Here is an 18,819-nt window from a genome sequence, read left to right as displayed (position 1 = left end):
GAAATTGCATATGTATATACATAAGGGTGCCATTAGTGGAGGGCACTGTATATATATATATATATATATATATATATATATATATATATATATATATATACACAGTGCCCTCCACTAATGGCACCCTTAGTCAATATGAGCAAAGAAGGTTGTGTCATGTTTTAGGGAAGGGAACTCTGGACTTCAGTTCCCAGCAGCCACTGCACCATACTCATCAGTCACATGACTACCTGCACCTGAATTCACTTCCGGGTTAATGAGCACTCCTATAATTAGCCACTGTTTGCACTGCTTCCTTGTCTTCCGTTAATCTCTCTATGCCTTGTCTCTGTAGCTGTAGTTTTGTTCCTTTGTTTATGTTTAATCCTTGCCACAGTGTTTTTGCGTCGTGTTATAGTGTTTTCTGTATGTTGTGTGTTTCTTGATTAAAACCCTGTATTCTGCACCTGCATCCGTATCCAACTTCGTATCGTGACAGGTTGTGAAAAATTGTCTTTATTGTTTAACCTTTTGATCTTTTGTAAAAAAAAAAAAAAAAAAAAAAAAACATTCACAAAAATACTCTGCTCATAAATATATATTTACTCAGCCTCTCACATTCAACTGCTTTAATTTCCAGCACATTTCTTAACGTGTATATATTTGTATTAACATAAAAAGATTCAACAGCTGAGACATAAACTGAACAATTTTCAAAGACATTTCATGAACAGAAATGGAATAATTAGTTCTTGAACAAAGGCGGGGCGGGGGGGGGGGGTCAATATCAAACCTAACAGTCAGTATGTGGTGACCAACAGCTGCTTTAAGTACTACAGTGCATCTCATCCTCATGGACTGCACCAGATTTGTTGTTGTTCTTGCTGTGAGATGTTACTCCACTCTTCCACAAAGGCATTTTGCAAGCATGAAAAACATTGCTTAAACCCTTTCTAATAAAGTTCTATAAATTTTATTTGGATTTTACAAAGTTATCTTTATAATACAGTTTCCTGAAAAAGGGACGTTTTGCTGAGTATGTGTATACCCATCCATTTTCTATAACGCTTATCCTACAGATTCAGGGGGGAACCTGGAGCCTAACCCATGCTTTTTTCCCCCTTTTATTTGACATTTCTGTTTTTGGACTAGCAGACCTTCAAATGTGTTGGGACTCCTTTTCACATCAATGGTGGTATGCTCACAGTTGATGAAACTGCAAGCAATTTTGCACTGATAGCCCACTTTTATCTCTTTTCCATTTGTTTTCCCATTCGTGTTCTCAGAGCGACTTCTACTTCTGTAGATTTAAAGCTCAAGCGTTCAAATGTACTATGACACTAGACTTTTGGCCTATGGTATGCTGCTGCTTTTTGTACTGATAGTCTGCTTTAGCCACTCACTACTTGTAATTTTCTCTTTTTTTTAAAAGCAAGAATAAAAACAAAGGAGGTGTCCCATTCTCTTAGGACCTTAATTAATTTTGCTACTTGTACATTTATACACATGATGATGTTTATTCTATACTCCCCTGTTGTTTTAGCATTCAGTTCATGCCTATACTACTTGTGAACAGTTTGTGTGAGTGAGTGTGTATGTGTGTGTGCACTAATACAGCAGATGTTGCTGTTGTAAATGAAAAGTTCAGACAGGTATTTGTCCTAGTTTTATACTGCACATTTGACTATAGTCTCAAGGAAATCTTCATGACTAGGGCTATCAAGCACCAACTGCTCCTGAATAACATCTCTCAGAGCTCATCATATATAGCATTGCTATGCTGATGACACCAAGCTCTATTTGTCCTACCAGCCTGATGATCTGTCTCTTCATGAATCTCTGCTTGCCTGTCTGACATCTCAAACTGAATGAGGGAACACCACCTCACCTTAAGCTCAACTTGGCAAATACTGAGCTTCTCATCATCCCAGCCTGCCCCGCAATCAACAACAACCTCACTGTACAGCTCGGCTCAACCAGGACAGCCAGGAACCTTGGGGGTGACTTTTGATGATAACTTGACCTTCACAGACCACATTTCAACAGCTGCACGATCCTGTAGGTTCATTCCGTACAACATCAAGAAAATCACACCCTATCTCACCGAACAGGTTACACAGCGACTAGTCCAGGCTCTTGTTATCTCAAAACTAGACTATTGCAATGCCCTACTCCCGGGTCTCCCAGCAAGCTCCATCAAACCCCTTCAGATGATTCAGAACGCATCAAATTCAAGGCCTTTATGCACACGTACAAGACCTTGCCTGGAACAGCACCCCCCTACCTCAACACTCTCCTTGAGGTTTATGTTCCCTCACTCAATTTGCAATCAGTTAACGACCAAGGCTTAGTAGTGCCTACTCAGCATGGCTCAAGGTCCCTATCCAAAACCTTCAATCTAACTGTCCCTCAGTGGTGGTATGAACTTCCAACCTCAATCCAGACAGCAGAATCTGTCACTATTTTCAAAAAATGACTAAAGACTTACCACTTCTGTGAACACTTAACTAAGCCATAACCTGCCATTCCCCACATTATTGAAAAACAAAAAACAAACAAACAAACACCTCTACTGTGCACACTTTGCTTCTCTAGAGCTTAATTAAAAATCTTGTATGGTAGCACTACTTGTATTATTTGTAAGTCACTTTGGATAAAAGCATCTGTTAATGAATAAACGTGAATGTATATATAATCTTGATACAACCCATGTTTTAATTGTAGGATGATCTGTACTACTTATTATTTGGCATTTAAATAACTCTAATTATAATTATAATATATCTCATTCTGTATGCTGCTTCTGAGATAGAAAGTAAGCCATATGTTGCTTTATTGGAAAGTAAGCCACATGCTGCTTTATTAATACATTGAAACGTATTAATGATTGGTAATTCACTTTATATAGTCAAGGTTTAAATTGATGTAATTCCATGGAATTACAGTCAGTTTACCCATTTGAATTTCACATACATACTATATTACATCAATTAAGTATCCCGGTCAGCACCATTGGACCATGTTATAGTGTTTCTTAAATTAAAATTGGTAAATACATACAGTACTGTGCAAAAGTCACATGTAAAATAAATGATGTAAAGCAGAGATGCTTCCAAAAATAATGCAATGAAATGTTTTCTATATAAAATATTACTCCTATTAAGAGCACTAAACAAAACAAAATCAATATTTGGCATGACGACTCAGATACATTTTCAGCAGTTTTATAAGGAAATTGTTGGGTAAGTATTTCTGAGCATTTTGGAAAATCCGCCACAGTTCTTTGAGTTTGACAGTTGCATTTGATTCAGTTCTTTTCAGGTCTCTGACAGCCAGCTTTTTTTAAAATTATTTGTCTGAAAAAAAAAGTCATTAAAAAACATCCTTGACAAATTTAGTATTAACACTAGTATTACCCTTTATCCAAATTGGCATACTTATACTATGTACTCTTTTTTTGAAGAAAAAGTATATACGTTTGAGTGTGTATTAAAAGAGTATGCAAATATTGGGACATACTAACACATCATGTAACGGAAGAGAATGTTGTTGCCCGGAAAAAAACACTGTCACCATAAACAAACTCCTCATTGCATTTAAGCTTTTCTTCATCAGTTAATCCTTATATAATTTATACTGCATAGTTTATCATTCCCTTGATTTATTTTTCCACATTTAATTTACACCTCTATAAAATGCATCCTTGAATTTCGTGAAGCAAATGTTCACAATGCTCCTCCTCCCTCTCACAAGGAGTTGTGGGCAATATTAGCTTAAAATGTGTCCACGGATCCACACTTTGAAAATATACTGAAAATAGTAGACCATCTGGGTACCTTTGGGATACTCGTTTCAACATATTATGATTTGGGACATACTAATTCTCATCTCGGATATTATTTAGTACGGATAGTGTGCCAATTGGGATACAGGGTTAGTATTAGTCTTAGGGTGCCTAAGACTAGAAATAATTATATATTAAGTAGAAATAATGACATCTTTAATTAATGTGTTGTGCCAACATCAGATATCAAATGGGGTTCCAAGAGTGCTTATATTTATTGTGACAGCACTGGTAAATGTGATTGTTTGTCTGTGTTTGCTACATAAAATTCCAATTCTAGCAATAGTTCATTACACTGACACCATTACTACACTTACTTCAGGTTGTCAGTCAGTCTGTGTGTTGGCATGGCAATACGCAAAGCTTTATACAGTTGTGGCTTCTTTGGGAACAATTTTGACAGAGCAAAAATTAACAAACATTTGGCCATATAGTATCTGAAATGTCAGTTAATCTATATTAATTTCTTGATTATAGCACTGTTGTATGAAAACTATATCACACTCGCAACCATGCTGTTGCTATGAATATCAGAACGACTGTGATTTGGCTGGAGGTAACCCTCTTGCTTGTGCAGTATTGCTTAATTGTCTGCTAAAATAATAGCAAATATTTAAAATGCACTGGAATCCCAGCACACAGCATAGCAGTGGGTTATCACAATGCAGCTCCTTCATTCAAAATGTTTCAAAGAAACACATTATGTGAGAGCTAACACTCATTTCCTTTCCAACCTTGGAACCCATAGCAACCTTTTAAATTTTAGATGTGCACAAAGGGAGGGAATGTGTGAGTTTTCAGCATGATGCTGTGAATGCACATCTGACATGTTTCCTTCATTTTGAGCAGTTTTGTCACTAACTTTCTGCTTCTTTCTTGTTATAGAAAGTAACTCATTGGTGGGCAAAGCTTTGTGGGCCCAAGGGACAGACCTCTGTTCATCTCCTTTGGAAAAAAAAAAAACCCTGCACATTCAGTGGAACAGAACAATCCATGATTTATGGTTAACCTTTAATCCGAGCTAGAGGTATCTTCATGGAGGGGAAAAAAGAGGTGTGGCAGAATTGGTGATATTATCCAACTTTTTACTTCACAAATCTCAGAAGACATTGTCTCCTTCATGGACTCCTTCAGACATCATCTAATACAGTAAGCAACAGTTTTGAGTTAAAAATAAAAGAGAGAACTGAGTACATTCTGGGCTCCTGAAATGTCTCCTTCCTTAATCATCATGGGTGGGGGGACCATCCATCTTGGCTTGTGTTTGTTGATTTTTCTCAATATCTTCCTGCTCACATTGGAAGCAAGACCCAAGGGCCCCGGCCATACACATCTAAACTCAATCCGCATTGATGGGGACATCTCACTGGGAGGCCTGTTTCCAGTTCATGCAAGAGGTCATAATGGAAAGCCCTGTGGGGAGCTGAAGAAGGAGAAGGGCATCCATCGTCTGGAAGCCATGCTTTTTGCTCTGGACCGTATCAACAATGACCATGAGCTTCTCCCTAACATCACACTGGGGGCCCGTATTCTTGACACCTGTTCACGAGACACACATGCTCTGGAGCAGTCGCTCACTTTTGTCCAGGCACTTATAGAGAAGGATGGCACAGATGTGAAGTGTCAGGGAGGTGGCTCACCCATCATCACCAAGCCAGAGAGAGTTGTGGGAGTGATTGGGGCTTCCTCCAGCTCCGTGTCCATCATGGTGGCTAACATCCTCCGCCTCTTTAAGGTAAGCACCCTGGTGAAGCCGTGTTTTATACCTTCTTCAGCTGACTTATGGCAAATGGAAAATTAGACCTCATCATAACTGCAGGATTAGATACCATTGCAACTTCATAATTACATTGTTAATATAATCATTAGACCCTTTGAATATTTTCAGGCCTTTAAAAAACACATCCTCTAATGTTGCTATGTTGTGATTATTTAAGAGCATTAATTAGATAAGGATAAGTAAGGAATAAAACACTCTGTATTGTACCAAAGTATTTTATTTCTCTTATACCACATTAATTTTTCAACAATTGCATTGGACGAAAAACACATCATATTTCTTATTTGTTTACATTTACGTATCATGCTGTGGAGCATCCGCAAAACAAGTTAGTTCCTGTTATCACTTATGTTATAACAGCTATAAACAATAGTTCCCTCACCACTCTTTTTTTCTCTCTTAATAAGAAAAAAAAGCAACTTGTCATGTTACTGAGAAACAACATTCCGTCCTGAAGACTTTCCTGTGTCTGAAAAAAGGAATAACTTCACACCTGACTGATACAATGTGCAGACACTAGAAACACCTTACAAAAATGTTAAATAAATGTCTGCTCACAGAAAAATGTATCATATTAATGATTAGATACATTTAAAAAAAAACTCTTTACATCGAGTGTCCTCAATACAAGTCTTCTGTAAAGTGTTACTATAGAAATTATAATGTATTACAATTATGGCATTCATTTAAACTTTTCGACCAGAACTACTGTCAGATCTGCCATTATAGAAAATAATCAACACCTTCTGACGAATCCGAATTGAGCATTCATAGAAATGTGCTATAAGGAATGTTAAGGAATGCAACCAGCAGGAACATGAACAAGAACTAGGCACGCATGGAAAGACACATGGACCCGAAATGAACACGACAAATGCTAGACAAAGAGTACCACAAATGTCAGAACCTAAATACTAGTGCTCATTAGAAATGAACAAGACTCAGGTGCACGTGATCTCAATTGAATTGCATGGGCCAATGGGCAATGTAGTCCTCAGCAACACAGTCCTGGCATATGTATCCTCTTAATATTTATATACTCATTCATTTATATACTAATATATTTCATTCAGCTTACAGAATTTCCAAACATTGTAATAGATTTTAATACTTCATCAATCATAAGACTTTGCAATTAGCTCCTCCATTTTCAAAGATCTAGCATTTTTATGATATATGTGTTTTTTGTTATAAAGGGTAATATTTCAGTTTGATAAATGGCAAACAGCACATTTTTTCTTGAACACTTGAGGCAAAAATATGGGTATGCAAATGAGCAGTGGATTTAGCCAAAACAGATACGGATGACAAAGTGGAGTTTGTACAAAGTATTACAAACTGATTCCCACTTCTTCTCTTTTGTGCTTTCCATCTGTAAAATTTAACTGTCTAACAGTTTTACCCAGCTACATATGATTTCAGCCTCAGAGCACACTGTTGCCTTTTGTTTGGTTTGAGATTTGGATCAACAGACATATGGATCCCAATGATGCAGGAAGTTTAGAGGAAGCTCAGTGCAGCTTCATTACCTCTTATGCATTTATTAATTCAATTGGCTTGCCAGAATTATTTGGACTCATTTAAGGTCTATCCTCCTGGAACCATAACTGTCACTGAGTTTATTGCTCCAGCAATCACCCGAAAATATCAGAGCTGCCTTTCATTTTCAGCAAATTCTTTTTAGTTACATAATAAAATTTTGCCTGCATGTGAGAAGTGTGTTCACAGGTCAATGAGTAATGAAGGAAAGTCTACCTAGATATTGTTTCCTCTCTGCCTAGCATTAGGACTTGAGCATTAAATGAATAGGTACAAAAAAAACCCCTGAATAAATCTAAAATAAAAGTTGTATTTGGCAGTGCCATTTTTCAGAGGGAAAGGTTTGATCAAAGATAGATTACAAGCAGAGGGAATGTGGTGGTATTGCAGTGGTGATGATAGGCCTTGTGTACAAATGCTGCACTTTAAGGCCTACAGCCAGAATGCTGACATGTCTAACAGGCAGAATGGGGGGTTTTGTGGGGATTTGGATACATACACATTCATTTCAATATCAGGGACACTGCAAAAGCTTTTCTGATAGTACATGTTTGCTAGGACACAATTTTCCAGATGCAACTTTCTTCAGTCAGTCAGCCCTTGTATTTTCCCTTCCTGTTCTTGTAAGAATCATACATAATTTATGTTTGGAAGAATGTATGGTCCTGCACAAGTGCCTTGTATAGAATTAGTACTTACAATTTTCAAAGTCCAGCTGGATAGGAATTATAAATGTAAGAGTGTTATGCGATGTACATTAACTGCTTTTACAGTGGTTAATTTATACTTGAATCACTTGAATATTTTCTAGTTTGGATAAATTTTACTTCATAATATTCGGTAGCACCACCATCTGTTACAAAACAATCTTTTTTACTTTACTACATGCAAGATATATTACAAGACATTTTACAAAAAAACAAAACATGAAAACTATACTTTTGTGTGTGTGTGTGTGTGTGTGTGTGTGTGTGTGTGTGTGTGTGTGTGTGTGTGTGCCTGTCTGTCTGTCTGTTACATTCTGTATGGAGTTTTATCTGAGATCTGTACATTAAAATCAGCCATGTTAAATGGATTCAGAATTCTGCCCAGATATAGACCATGTATGATTTAAACCATTAAATACTGTGTTTATTCAGTTTTATTCGGTTATTTTCATTGTCTTGGACCTCTATTCAGCACCTACTATGAATTATTCAGTCAACACAGTGAAACTAACAGGATAGATCAGTAGTTATGAGAGCGATGGCATGGTTAAATAGTAAGTCTTTTTAAACATGCAGTTTTAACTTTTTTTTTTTACATGTTAGTTTGAATTATTCACCTGTTAGCTGATTTGTGTTCACTTTTATTTTATCTAAACTTCACTCAAGTCAAGAATTTGACTGCTATTCCCATCACTTCCTGTAACTGAAAATAAATGACATTTCTTTCCAAACAATGTTGTATCTTAATCTTCAATATCATATCCATCCCATTCTCATCATTCGCCTTCTTCTCCCAGTTTGAGGCTTTTGTTACTGGAATGGTACAGTAACTGTGCAACTGGAGTTAATGTAACACATTTACAATCCACTTAGAGAATGATTCTGCCATGACCCAGCCATTACCATTCAAAGCGTTCACAAGAAGGGGGTCAAGATTAAACATGTACTTGCTTGATTGAAAAATGCTCTATAGACCATTAGGCTAAAAGTCTCCTTTAAATGTTCCGGCCTTTGTATGGATTAAACACTAAGGCTGTAAAAGTGCTAGTGTCTTGCTGCACTTTGGTTGTTGAGGACAGACGGTGGAATTGCAGATCAGCAGAATACACTTCACTTCCAGACAGCCAGAGTGAGTTTATTACAACTTCATCAGATATGGCTATTTGCTCCATGTAACTACAGAAAGTAAAACATCTCTGGGATTGAAAACTAATGCATGCCAGCAGAAGGTCTGGTTACACTCATATAAAAATGCACACGCATACACAGATGCACATATACAAACACAAACACACACCCTGATGTTCGAGGTCTGCCACTTACATGCCGAGGACGTCAAAGAAAAGCTGTCTGCTCAGCATCAAGCCACATCTGGACAGGCGTCCTGCCTGATGAATATTTCACATTGGCATTACATAAGATTAGGGGTCCTCTGCAGCTTCTGTATGTGTTGAACTCATCAAAAATCATAACCACAGACTGAGGCTGCTGAAAGAAAGGCTAATACATTTTAAGGAACAGGCATGCTGCACCAATTTCATTATTCATCTCGCTTGGCAGAGGCCCTCTGTCAAACTTTAAGCACTAATAAAGTTTACAGCTATGACTGCCTGCAGCTCGCCTCTTTTTGTGTTCCTAAAATGCAGAGTTGGCAATTAAATTTATATTAAATGTATGTGACAGTTCACAGAGGAGTTTGAAATTTGGGTCTGTGGAATGTTTAACATAGTGATTAATCTTGCAGTAATTAAAATGCTGTATTTGTGTCACTTCTTCCCATAGTGGTGTGTAACAAAGCAATTCCTCATCCTCAGGAGTCATGAACATAGCCTGTAATATTATCATGCTTTGGTATGTCATCAAAAGTGCTATAATGCATATGTCTCCAATGTGGATGGTGTGTGTGTGTGTGTGTGTGTGTGTGTGTGTGTGTGTGTATGTGTGTGTGTGTGTGAGAGAGAGAGAGAGAGTGATAAATAACAGCTGGGCTGGGCATAAAGTGTCATGAATAAAGGATGGCAGCCCTGGCTTTCAGGGGGGTGTATTGATTAGTAAGTTTCAAGTTTGTTTTAGTATTCCTATGATGGTGCTTCCATTTTTTCACATTCATACATACATTATCCTGGACAATAGGCATTTGTCTGCAACATTCATTAAAGCTGGGGAATTATTGTGTGCTGGAGAAAAATAATATGCTTAAGATCAGACTCATTTTCATATATTGATTAATACTGTTTTCCTTTAAAGCTTGAATACACTGTGATCAACAATCCTTAATCTAGACTAGCTTTTATCTGGCTATTGCATCCACAGAACCTTTTTTTTTTTTTGGCTCATAAACAGTTTTCACTTGCAGTTGACCCCTCCATTATTCTGTTCAGATTTGAGATTCCATTGAATTGCATGCACAGCTTACCAGCCAGTTGGCACAAGAGGAGGCTTTCACTCTTGATTGCACATTTTATACCCTGTGGGCAAGTGCATGCTGCTGCATTGCTCTTTCTCCTGGCCTTGGAACTTTTCAGGGGGCATCCCAGACATATCCATTTTCAATCATATCACAAAGGGTTTTTTTTTTTTTTTTTGGATATGCTGGAAATGAAGACTACTTTTTTATACTCATATGATGGAATATGAGATCAATTTTGAATTCAATATTGTATTTAAAGCTGAAAATAAATGTAAAGCATACAAGAAAGCATCCAAACAGAGGAGCCACATTCTGGATCATGTATGTCCATCACCTGAAGCAAGTATTACCATTTTCAATAATTCTATGAATGTTTAGTTACCAACTATGTTGCTTTTAATGAGTAAGCCCACATCTGTGTTTTATATCATAACTCAATATTGGGTGACTGCTATGATTGTCTTGTTCACTGCAATTTATCCTTCTCATGCAATGTTATGATTTTAAATGCAGAGATCTTAAAATATATAAAAATATGAATGTGTTATAGATGTTAGTGAATTTCATGTGTATACATCACTGACATTTAAAATGGATCAGTGATTTGCCCAGAATAATAGCAATACTGTGTCCCATGTGTAGAACTGACCATTGATCAGAAATGCTTTCTGAGGCACTAGATTTTTTTCCATACAAAGGCCAATAAAATCCGGTATAGTGTCACATGTTAATTGATCAGTAAAACCTAAATTCATTTCCCAATCAATACATGTAACATACCTTACTATATAGTGAGTGTGGCAGAATACAAGTGCTTAAACTCAGTACTGCTTTTATTGGCTCAAATCCAATAATCGTAATCACAGTCCATAGCAAAGGTCAGAACACGGGCAGGCAGGCTTAATACAGGGCAATCCATAAAGGAGAATCAACGAATGGAGACTAGGGTCAAAACCAGGCAGCACTATGAATATAGAACACAGAACTCAGGAAACAAGGTTCAGACATAAAGTAACTAAGTGTATGATAAGACAATGAGACACAAGAGAGTATAAATAGACAAACTAATCCTAACTAAACACAGAACAGGTCAACACAATCTGGCAACAAATGAATGACAGGACAGGGCATTCCAGCACGCCTGTGAGTTTTATTATGTAGAAATTTTAATCAGAATAAACCATGTTGTAGGTAAACAACTATGACTTAGTGGTTGTCATTTTTATTTCAGGCAGATTTTTTTCGGTTACTCATTTGACTTTTATCCAGCCATCCATTTTCACGATGCTAACCTATCACAGGGCATAATCGCACACAAACTCACACACCCATTCACACACTACGGACAATTTAGAGATGCCAATCAGCATACAGTGCATGTCTTTGGACTAGGGGAGGAAACCTGAGTATCCAGAGAAAATCTCCAAAGCACAGGGAGAACATGCAAACTCCATGCACAAAAATGGCGGTGGCAGAATGGAACCCCCAACCCCGGAGATGTGAGGCAAAATGTGCTAATCACTAAGTCACTGTGCCCCACTTGACTATTATTTGATTCGGTAATTTATTTCACCGCATTCATTCATTCAATCATTCATTCATTTATTCATCTTCAGTGACTTCTTTACCCTGGTCAAGGCTGCAATTGATCCAAAACCTGTTCTAGAAACACTGAGCTTGAGTTGGGAATACATCCTAAATGGGAAGCCAGTCCATCACAAGGCACTATGCGCTCATATTCTTACACTTATTCAAACCGATGAACAATTTTACATAACCAGTTTACGTACATGTATGTTCTTGGGAGGTGGGTTCAAACTGGAGAATTTGGAAACCCACAAGGACACAGGAGGAACATCAGAGACACCACACAGACAGCAACTGAAGCCTGAAGATTGAACCCTGGAGCTCTGAGGCAGGAATACTACCTGCTGCACCACTATGCCATCCATATTTAACCATAGAATTTGTGAAATTGTGACCTTAGTATTATAAGGTTGTATAATGTCAATTATTTTTAATCCAAACACTTTTTTTAATATGGTCATAAAATATGCCCTGGTGAGGAATGAACTCAGCACATTTGACTTGGCAAAACAGATTTCTGTACATTATTACAGCATGTCCATTGAATTTCTTTGCTGCTGGACAGGGACAGGCTGTACAGTAGGCATAGGTGGAGACTGGATTTTTTTTGTCATTGATGAAATTCATTGCATTTTTATATACTCCCCATTCTACTCACTATGCATCAGAAGATTTCCTTACAAGACCACAAGCCCTATCTGGAGGGAAATTATATATTTTTTAAGGAGAAAAGCAGTACCCACCCTTCTGAGGTTGAATCTGCTCATCAAGTCTTTTACACAGATTTCCCACAATTCTTTGAAGATTTTTTTTTTCCACATGAGTGAAGCAATAAGGAATGAGATAGCTAAAAAAATATGTATACCAAATTCAAACTTTTGAAAATGTAAAAATGTATATTCTTGTTAAACTGGATGAAATATAAGAACATTAGTTTATAGTTTCTTTATATTGATCCCTTTGTTCCTTACAATTCCTTCCTTACGTACTTCTTTACATTCCCACACTGTGTTTAGTCAAACATAGGGCTCTGGTCCAGGGGCATTAGCTGGACTGTTCATCTGAGGCTGAGCCCAGACTCTTAATAGACTTCTAAATAGACTGTTTCCATGCATTGTTTTTCTTGCATGTGAGGGCTAATTGCTTCAAAATGTGATAATTGAACAAAAAGCCGGATTTATAATAAAACTTGCATAATTTATTTCAGTTATCACTCGTTATCATTGTTTGCAGAACTACCAGACCGATAAAAACTTTTTGCCTTTCTAGCACGAGACTAAGCTAGTTTGGTATGGATAACCATGAGGAGGCACAACAAAGCTACAGTATCTTTGTATGGGTTTAGCTGCTATAGCGGCATGCAAAGTACATTATCTGTCCTTATGCTCTGCTCATATCATGTTCACGTAACTTGGAACTCATATAGACAAATACAAACCTTGTTTTCCTGCTCAGCATGAGAGGATGTTAATGTTTCAATTTCAACCTCTTTACGGGTAAAAAAAACCCACAAATAATAAAATAATAAATCGCCATATATGCATTTTTCCTCACAATGACTATGTGAGCTAGCGTTTGGCAGAATTGAGACCTGTCAGCCAATAAGACACGAGTATTTACATGTATTTCAAACCCTTTAAATAAAGCCTGTCTGATTGGTCTTTCCTCCGTTCACTGAAGATAAAGTACAATACTTCATTCACTGAGGATACAAAATTACAACACTGCCATCTTCTTTTACTGATGTTCAGTTATGTAGTGACAAACCACTCCAAGTGGACAACTATTCTGGACTAAAGAAAAAATCCTCCCAAATGCCCAGGCCAGGTTACACCCCTGCTCAGGTCAGTAGATGATTCAGATCAGCACCCTGACATTGCTCTTAGAATTGCTCTCATAAAAATTTAGATTTATCCACTGAGACAAGCACTGTAATAGAGATACCTGTAGTTTTCTTGAAACGAGTATACCCACTCCAGGCACTGGCTGGCACATATAACCTAATTGTAGAAGGAGCCAACCTTGCTGAGAAACGTTCCTGTAAGAACTCCAGGACTGTAGCCATTGCGCAGTTTTCTGGGAATCACTGACATTCCTAGTGTTTAACATGGTCTCTACAACCTCGGTTGAGAGACTGGAATCTTTGAGCTGGGGTCCCTCAGGGGCCAGACTCACAGTTTCCATAGTTCTTGCCACGGGTGATAAATCAACCCTCTGGCTTGAGGCAATAGATCCCTGCGAACAGGAATCTACAAGGGAGTGCCATCCAGCAGAGATATTATCTCCAAGAGCCAAATTCGAGCTGTCCAATTCGGTGCTGCTAGCAGCAGAAAGGCGCACAGAAAGGCGTACAGACATGACCTCGGTCAAGTGTGTACCATGGCATCCAGCCATGACCTTTTTTTGGTGCGGGAGGAGTGAGAGCGAACCACAGCGGGCAGCGTGTTGTCTCCTCGGAAGCAAACATGCCCACTTCCATTTGGCCAAACCTCCAGACCTAACTTTATATTGCTCAATGTTGATAGGATTGCCCTACGTGTGTTGGGGATAAACACCCCCTCATCGTATTCTAATCCCATGTAACCCCTTCTGCCTACTTCTGAGTGTGTTGCTTATCACAGCATTCAGATCTGACTGGATCAAAACTTATTCTAGTTTGTTTGTATATATAAGTGATTAATGGCACAGAATCTCTCAGCCAATTGGCATCCAGCAGTAACTTTGTAAGATGGCATTCTGCCATTTCATTGGCAGCATTTTTAAACTGAAAAAACAAAACAAAACAAAAAACAGAGCAAAAATCACCCGCCTTGAATTAACACATACAATCAATTTGGAGCCAAGTGAACACTGCAAGAGTTAATTCAACATCTCCATAGAGACCAAAACAAATACACGGTGAAATTTTGTAGCAGTGTCCAAGTCTGTCTTTGGAATAAATTGTACAAGATTTTTCAGCATCAGACATCAGAAAGTATCAGTTTCAAACTAAAGGCTAGGGGCTTGATATAAACATTTCTGAATAGTTCCTGGAACCAGAAATCAGTTAAACTCACTGGGGGAATTTGCTCCTGCCCCTGCCTTGTTCCAACATAGTTGTCAAGTCCAGCACTGACACTGGCCCTTTAGACTGAGATTAGTTCTGACTTACACTGCACCTCTGCGTAGTGGTCAATTCCCCACAGCCGAGAACATTTTCTCCCTTCATGTTCCTACTGTAATTTATTTTACTTCTGTAGAAAATGTGCTGTGTAGAACAACCATAGTGTAACAACTCATAGAGGCAGTTTGAAAGTGCATGGAGTTTCTATAAGACATGGACTTTCAGAAATTCCCTATTATCAACAAAATGAGAAAAATGCCTCAGCAGTAATAAATAAATAAATAAAAAACTGCAAAATCCACAGTGTTGAGTTAACAACTGGACACAGTGCGCACTGAAAGAATGAATTCAACACTTAATAAATTAATTAAATAAATAACAACAACAAGAACAACAATAAGAACAACAACAACAACAACAATAAAAATAATAATAATAATCAATAATAATAATAATAATAATAATCATAATGCATGTTTTTAAGGCTGATGGAATGGACAGATACTTTTGGCTATTTTCATATCATTGTACATTATGGATTTGAATCGGAATAAGCTGTGTAGTGTTTAAATATTAATTTTTAAAAAATCACTGCCCGAATATGATGACACATATCCCTTTAAGTAATTGCCCATATTAACCACATTGTACATTGATTTAGACCATGAGTCTCATCCAAAGTACCAAATCAAAGTCTCAGTTGCTCAAAATGTTCTTCTTGCCTTGATATAATTCACTGTGCAACAAAGGTAAAATTAATTATCTCTATAATAAGGTCAGTCTTCCTCTTCTGTGCAGCTGGACGATTTGATTGAGTCATCTGAGATAAATACTAATGTTACTCAGTGGTGGAATGTAACAAAGTACAAATACTTCTTTACTGTACTTCAGGTATCTGTACTTTACTTAAGTAGAATTAATACCTTTACATACATTTTGCAGCAAATATCTATACTTTCTATTCCACTACATTTCTACAGTGAAATCCGTTACGTATTATGATCACTTTTTTTTTTTTACCAATATGTATACATTTAAGAATAGGGAGAGCATTGCTGGTCCAAAGTTTAAACCAACCATGTAGGATCTCTTCTTCAACAAGAGCAGAGTGCGCCTTTTGCAGCGGTAGTAGCATGACACTCGAAAAAATGGATTCAGAAGAGGCAATCTCTCAGCCGTCTGATATGTGCCACCCATGGCCCTATTTACAAGAGTTATTTGAGATAACAGGTTCTAAGAATGACTTGTGGAGATTGCTGTGAATTCTTTGTTTCCCTCGAAAACATGAGTTGCTGGCTTTCAAGAATTCGCAGTCAAATTTGAAGAAACATATTGAGGTAGAATGGTTTTTCATGTTAAATTAATATGGCAAGAATATCCTTACAGAAGTTACAAAAAGGAAAGGTTCAAAACTACTAATAGCCACTAGCTGTGTTTAGATTTGAAGTTCATTCATTCTCATTTTCTCATTCTAAGATCTAACTTTGTCTTAATTAGACTTAGATCATCGTTCCTGCCTGACATGCAAATCCATGTTTTGTTTTTGCTTAATGGCATTTAACTCTGCAGGTCAAACCTGGGGAATAACTTGTCATCTACTGTATTGTAAGTCCAAGTGTGAACTGTGCCACAGAGGGTAAACATAAGTTCAACAACTTTTCCAATAATCAAAAGAGATTGTTTGCAAGTATTACCAGTAACATCATCTTTAGCGTTCTTTATTAAAATGGAACAGCGCAGACTATGCTTTAATTAAAATATAGATAGTTGTAGTGGGCAACCCATTAGGCAAGTACTTTTACTTTTAATAATTTAAGTATATTTAAAAGCCAGTACTTACTTAATTACTTTTACTTAAGTAAGGTGGTTAATGTGGTACTTCTACTTTTAACAGAGTACATTTTTCTCTGGCTATTTGCACTTTTACTTAAGTACCAAGTTTGAGTACTTCCTCCACCACTGATGTTACTCCAGGGAGTAACATCCACTGTGCAAAACCAGATGTGTGCAAAACCAGATACTCTAGACGCTGTAGTATGGAGTCTCTCATTAAAAAAAAGAAGCAAATGGGAGCAGGTGGGGGTATTGAGGCAGTGCATGTCCTGTGATAAAGCCTAAGTAAATTAGTTTAAATGATGATACAATAAATCACAATTCATTTGCTTTTCGATTTTATATATGGATATAAAAAGACATGTAGCTTCAGAATTGGCATCCTTTCAAAGTGTTCCGAATGATTCAGTGATTTATTTCGCTAACAAATAATGGTCCAGGAATCTGTTATTCCACCTTTTATGGATTTAATAATCAAGTAGCATCAATGCTGGTTTAATTGTAATATATAATGAATAATTTTCATGGAAATCTGAATTTACCTGTTTTTTTCTGTTGAGGGTTTTTCTTCAGCACACTACCAAAACAAAGGTGAAACTATAAAGCCTGAGATTGGACAATTTCCCCCCATTTTCATACTAATTTGGCCACCCACCAGCTAACCAGTTCTCTCTTATCATACAACAGCTATCAACTGGAGATGGTGAAGCTTAACACATGAAGCCATCTTTCCAAACTGCTACTCAGGCTCTATCACATGGCACTCTGAGGAAATGCTGTTTGCCCTCTTCTCATACATGAGCTCATAGATGCCCTTGATTGGGTAGTGTCACTGTGATTGATAGAGGAATAAGAATTTGCCGTTTTTGCAAATTTTGCTCCTTGCCTCGGATGGCGGAGTTTTCAACAGGATTCAAACTTGCTATTTAATGATGATAGGGTGAATGCTTTTCTGTTGTGCCAATCAGTAGCCAAGAATTGTTAATAATTCTACCAGGTACAACCTACGCCTAGTGAAGAAAAAAATGAAAATGGTGAATCCCACTTTATGTCAGATATTCTAGATATTGACAGCTGTTTTTTTATTGCTTGTAAATGTTTTCTGTGTTAAATTTGTGTGAGAAATAGCCCCTGATCAAACTTTATGTTGGTACATGGGGCTTTTGATTCAACTGAGGTTCTTCCTCCTTAGCAAGTGAAGAATGGAACATCATTATTTGTATGGTGGGATGACAAGATATATTCCTGACAACTCCCCTGATTGGGCTCATTCAACAAAAAAGCTTGATTAATTTGTCTTTACTCTAAGAGTCTTTGCAAATTGCTTACATAATCCTCAGTAATGTCTTGGCTTTCTTCTTCTGCTGGATGCTAAGAAGCAAAGTGTAGGACTGGGACACCATATCTGTATTGATTTAACACCTCGTTGGGGAAATGACAGCTGAATCAAGATTAACACTCCTGCTCAATATCTGCACCGTGTGCCCATTTCTTTTCAATCCCATTAGTTGAGAGGTGATAGCCAAGCTGGCTGACAAATCTGTTTACACTGTCAAGTGTGTTTGATGGCAAACAAGCCAGCAGCAATCTGCTGCCTTATGAAAGCTTTTTATTTTGTCTCTACTTTGGCATTGATGAATAACCTACTTGCTATGTTGTTCCACTGTCCTTATGCAGCCCCAGAGTCTGTATATAACATTATAAGTTTTAATGTCTGCTGGTCAACAATTTCTCCATGATAGAAGAGTTTCAGGGACAGATGAAATGAAATTGTAGTGGAAGAAATGGGTTATAATGCCAGATGTTGAAGCAGATGTTCTCCCTGTGCAGTTCATTGAAATGAACATGAAATTTAATATAACACATAAGACAGGGTTTGTGGAGATTTGGTGAGATCTTGGAAATTAGTTTGTTTGACTGAAACTTTATCCACCCAAATATTCCCAAGTTAAAACAAAATTAAATACTGGCTGTCATCATGGGTTTTCATGGAAGAAAACTTCTTCTGGAGTTGTCATCCTATTGTTTAGTTTAATA

General features: G+C 37.4%; 1 protein-coding gene across 2 annotated transcripts in view; it reads left to right on the top strand.

The window, feature by feature from the left end:
• grm4 (glutamate receptor, metabotropic 4) overlaps positions 1-18,819 on the top strand; it is a 201,008-nt gene that overhangs the window by 57,430 nt on the left and 124,759 nt on the right. For both annotated transcript variants that reach the window (XM_017480467.3, XM_017480466.3), the window contains exon 2: positions 4,709-5,558. In XM_017480467.3, coding sequence (XP_017335956.1) covers positions 5,034-5,558 — 525 coding nt within the window. In that variant the 5' untranslated portion in view covers positions 4,709-5,033. The remainder of the gene's footprint in view (positions 1-4,708; positions 5,559-18,819) is intronic.

The sequence above is a fragment of the Ictalurus punctatus genome, chromosome 11 (assembly GCF_001660625.3).
Source record: "Ictalurus punctatus breed USDA103 chromosome 11, Coco_2.0, whole genome shotgun sequence".
In the NCBI taxonomy this organism is placed as follows: Eukaryota; Metazoa; Chordata; class Actinopteri; order Siluriformes; family Ictaluridae; genus Ictalurus; species Ictalurus punctatus.
The sequence above is the reverse complement of the archived record's forward strand: the minus strand, read 5'-3'. Positions and strand labels throughout refer to the sequence as shown.